Source organism: Centruroides sculpturatus, unplaced genomic scaffold, assembly GCF_000671375.1.
Source record: "Centruroides sculpturatus isolate CEXI.00-Female unplaced genomic scaffold, Cexi_2.0 scaffold5045, whole genome shotgun sequence".
In the NCBI taxonomy this organism is placed as follows: Eukaryota; Metazoa; Arthropoda; class Arachnida; order Scorpiones; family Buthidae; genus Centruroides; species Centruroides sculpturatus.
Window position 1 is genome coordinate 171 of NW_019389134.1, and position 4,927 is coordinate 5,097.

The 4,927-nt window shown below is 30.4% G+C and overlaps 1 protein-coding gene across 1 annotated transcript; it reads right to left on the reverse strand.

The window, feature by feature from the left end:
* Positions 1–2,373: 2,373 nt before the first annotated feature.
* LOC111617175 (glutamate receptor ionotropic, kainate 1-like) lies at positions 2,374–4,531 on the reverse strand (the record flags this gene model as incomplete). The annotated part of the gene is made up of 3 exons (XM_023358503.1): positions 2,374–2,496; positions 3,836–4,011; positions 4,280–4,531. Coding segments are annotated over 3 exons (551 nt in total), but the record flags the coding sequence as incomplete, so codon positions are not given.
* Positions 4,532–4,927: the final 396 nt, after the last annotated feature.

A 4,927-nucleotide genomic window follows, 5' to 3' on the forward strand; every position in this document is an offset into this window, starting at 1 on the left:
TACTTAATTCTGTAAAAATTTTAGGTAGTTGCTTTTGTACAACTGAATTGACATACAGATCTCTTAAAACTTCTTAAATGAGCCTCGTAAATCTTCCTGGACTGTTGCACAGCCCAAACGGTATCTTCATGAATTCGTCTGAACCATTACGAGTTACGATTGAGGTGCATTATCGAATACCCTTGACGACAGGTACTACTGTAGAGGCAGTTAGGGAGGAAACAATGCTGGATAATGATGGGCCCTCTTAGTTAATGTACTATACATGGAAGTAACCTTTCTTTAAACCAAACAACACTAGAAAAACGCATGTGCATTAGTAAGTGAATCTAAACAGTATTCAAAAACAGGGATAGGGAATATGTCTCGTTAGATCTTTATATTAAGTCTACCGTAATCGAATATTACACTCCGACATTAATCTTTCTTTGAAGCATTCGCTACTAAATTAGCTAACACTGAATCGAATAATTCCATTGTTAAGACATTCCTTAATTTGTTCATTCAAAATCAGCTTTTTTTCGGAACTATTCTGCGATGTTTAGAACTGACTGGTACATTTGATATTATTCTGATTTTGGTCTCGATATTCGTTTTACTTCATTCTTAAGTACGTAGTTTGCGATAAGGTCTTCAATTTCTCTTCTATAAGATTCTTTAACTTTCACTTCGTCGGGGCAATGATACAATTGATAACTCTTGGTTCACTCCAGTCACTACTCTTAATGTCATGTTTGTTTGAGAGGTTAACTGCATTTATATTTTATTTGAACGCTTACCCATTTCATTTGTCAGGTATTTTATGTGTCTTGTTTCTTCTAATAGTAATTTCGGCATCTATCAGTAGTTCTTATTCAATAATTATTGATACAGGTATATATATTTAGTTGGCACAACGGATATTTCTGACTTGACAAACTCAAATCCAATGCTGATGTTATACATCAATACTCCAGTCGTTTTATATCAAATCTTCCTACTCTCGTAAACATACGCATTGTCTTCTGTAAGATTAAATGGCCGATCCTTGAATACTTCTCATACAATACCATATAATTTCTATTGTTGATCAGTGCATCACAACAGACATTATTGACATCAGGCGTTCCTGTCAAGTTTAACTGAAATATAGGAAACTGTGAGTCTTTTTCAGTTTTCTCATCCTTATTGATGAAACATTGATGAATATTGTTCAAATCGGTTGAATTTGAAATATATAGCCCCTTTACTTTTATTTGGGTTTTTGTCTACTTCGTGTTCGATTGAGTTTGATTAGATAGATGAGATAAGGCAAAGCAACACATGATCGATCTGCTAAGAGATGGCCTCCTGGGAGTACTTTATGTAGGAAGTTGATTCCTATTTAGGTGTTAGACATGTAAAAGAATCCGGAGAACTCCATGAGATTGGCCCGTTTGCCAAGTGTGAACTCGAAAACAACTACAGCACGAGAAATAAAACGTTTTGCTCTCTGTCTTCCACTTTTGGAATATTTAGTAGCTTCCTTTCCATTGTTTCTTAATTCCTACTCGACTTTTCATTTTTTCAAAAATTTTGAAAATTTCTTTTAATTCCTGCAGTGTTGACTCTGAATATAAGATATGTATTCACTTGTTCATATTGAATACCATCTATGATGTATTAAATTAGCAGCCTTGGCTTGCAAGCTCCTGCAAGGCGCTTGCAAGCCGTAGATAAACTGGCGAACACTTTTGCCTTTCATTTTCATTTTTTATTTGTATATTGTAGCATTTTTCACTTCTGGTTTAAAGTCACTTCGAAAACATTTTTTTGAGAACATTCCACGTAGTGAGTTTTTCTCAAACTTTATAATTTTTTTCACATATCTTTGTAACATTCGTCAACTGTTTCAATTCGCAATGCTGCAAAATCTAATTTGCAAATTTACTTTTCTACTTGAAGCACGCCGTTTACAGAAGTATATAATTAAAGATGTGGGAGTCTGCGTTACTTAAAGTCAATGTCTTTTGTCAAACTTCTACACTTAGAAAGGATGCGATTTTTCTGCATGTTTCTGTATATCACGTTCAGAACTCGCCTTTTTTTCCGAACGCGTATCTTCTTCGTCGATGTATTCTTCTTACTCTCAATACGATTCTTCTTATTTACATTCATCTTCGAACCCTCTTTAAAGTTTGTTTGTGTGTTACATAGATTTTATGTTATCACGTACTTCAGATTTTCAGCCTGCAATAGGCAAACTTAATTTTTGTAAATGCTCTTGAATATTTATTATTCGGAAGTTTCTTCTTCTAAAATGGGTGTCTGTTCCTCTATTATATTCTTTCTAGCAGCTACAGTATTCGTTCATGTCACATAATACAATGACTGTTGACGTTTACAATATACAATTCAAATATGAAATCTTGCTGATCTATGATCCCAATACTTGCATGTCTCTATCTGTTCTCTCGCCTTCAGCGGCAAGACCGTTCTGATTTTCCATTTCGCCTTCGACTGAATACTTGATATCCTCTATATTCGACATTTTGAGTACTTAATTCTGTAAAAATTTTAGGTAGTTGCTTTTGTACAACTGAATTGACATACAGACATCGACGTTCAACTTTAAAGCAAATGATAGACAAACTTATTTCTATGCATACTAACTTGAAAAAGATATATTTTCGATGTCCTCCAACTAAGGAAGACATCAAGAATAGGATTCTGCATAAACTTTCTTTGTAGATAAATCTAATAGATATGTGGCAATGTCTGTAAGACCTTAAGATAAAAAATTGAAAATTGAAAATCAATTGCATCTTTTAGACACAGTCGATATGAACAGTTTAAAAGATATTAATGGAGTAATTTGAATTGACACTTTGAAAAATCGATGTTTACAGAATGCCTTCAAACCATTACGGTTTGAAAGTTCTGATTCTGAAAACATTGTTTTTACCTTAGGTCTCTTCCTACGGACACTGCCACGTATAAAGCATGTTTGATTTATCTACAGAATATTTATTTCTTGTTAATAATATTTTAATCAACTCAATATTTACAAAATTTTCCAAGTTTTTATATTGTTATTTGAATAAATAACTTTGTTAAATATAACATGATTAGTGGTTTATGAATTAACAATTTGGAAATGTGTTTCTATATATATTTTATGTTTACGTGAATTAAAAAGGAAAATTTTCTCTTCTAAACTTTTAAATTAATTTTGTAAATAGAACTGAAGAAGTCAATCAGAAATCAAATAGACTACACGAAAACATTCAAAAATTATACACTGTCAATAGATTTAGCATATGAGATATATTACTTCTTTACACTTTTCTTTTATAAAAATGCAAATAAAAATATTAGAAAGAGTTCTTCTAATTTATTTTTAATTCAGTATTGATAGTTTACATACCACTTGAAATAATACAGCTGCTTACTAGATATTTACTTTTAAAATAGTATAACTTAATTTGGAGGTAAGAATAGTTGAAGGAGTACATTAATTCAATTATATTTTACATTATAATATCTTGTAAGATTCTTCAAAATATAACACGGCATTTCAAGTATCAAATATCGAAGAGACACGCTATCAAGAGATATTTGAAGATTGAGTATCCTTAACTTCAATAAAGAATAAGAATTAAAAAAAACTTTTCGAAATCATAAAATTTTGTGAGATTAATCATGTTATTTTTCTTACCAAAAAAAGATATAAATAANTAAGAAGTTAATAATGTACAAACGTCTTCCATTAAAGTAATTTAATAACTAATATAAAATGACAAAATTAATATAAATATAACGTATGATCTAATATATATAATTCTACGAGGAATTTAAAATTAGAAAGAAAACTCACAGCTTGAAGCAAAACTGGCAGACTGTCCGGCTTCGTATCGACTATAACGCTGTAAATTCCCCTACTTTTAATATCTCTTAGGACTTGTCGAAACATTTCTTTGTTGCTTTTACGAAATATTACTTGTAATTCACGAGGTAAAGGCGGACGAAGTAATTCTTGAAGACTGATTAATGCTGAAATACAAATATTTCAGCCATAAAAGATATTTAGATAAGCTAAATGAATTAAATAAATAAATTTTAAGGAATGAAATTTAAAGTAAAATTCGGCTATAAATGGCTGTAAATTTTTTATTTATTTATAAGTAAACGGAACTGACATAACTGCCAAAATAAATGAAACATATAAGAATAAAATAATATAGTTCCTGAAATGTAGGTTAATTAAATTGAAAATCTTCCAAATTAGTATTTAAATTCATAAGAATAAACAAGTACCTACACATGTCTTCTTCGTAGATGACTGCAACTTTGGTCCAATTGAGATATCTTATTAGATCTCTGATGGAATTACCTAATATTCTCGGGCTTGGATGAAGATTGATAGAGAATTCTTTTATTTCTGGTTCCATGTCAAGTCGACACTCTACGTGAGGTATATCTAACGCGTCGCAAAGTGACTGAATATGACTACCCAATAGAGGATCTTGAGGGCCAAAGATAGCGCTCACTCCGGAGCTTACTTGCATGCAAGCTAAAATAATAAAAAGAAAAACATTAACATACCAGAAATCTTTATCACTGTAACTGTATTCATTTAAAACACTTCATTTAAAAAATAATTAGTAAATTATTCAGGTATAAATAGAAATTTGCTAATTTAGAAAAGACAGAAATGACATTTTTTAAAAAAGTTTTTAGCTAGTGTAATTCTGAATCTTTATATTTAAGACATATATTTTATTCATCTTTTATATTATGTACTGTACATTTATTGTATATTAACTTTAAACTACTACTTTAACTCTTTTCGAAATTCAGTTATTGATTTCAATTTTTTAAAAAATATAACAAATATATGAATCATTATAATTTATCGAATATATGCATCGGTATTAAATTCAAAAAAGTCCACCTGTCCACTAGCGTT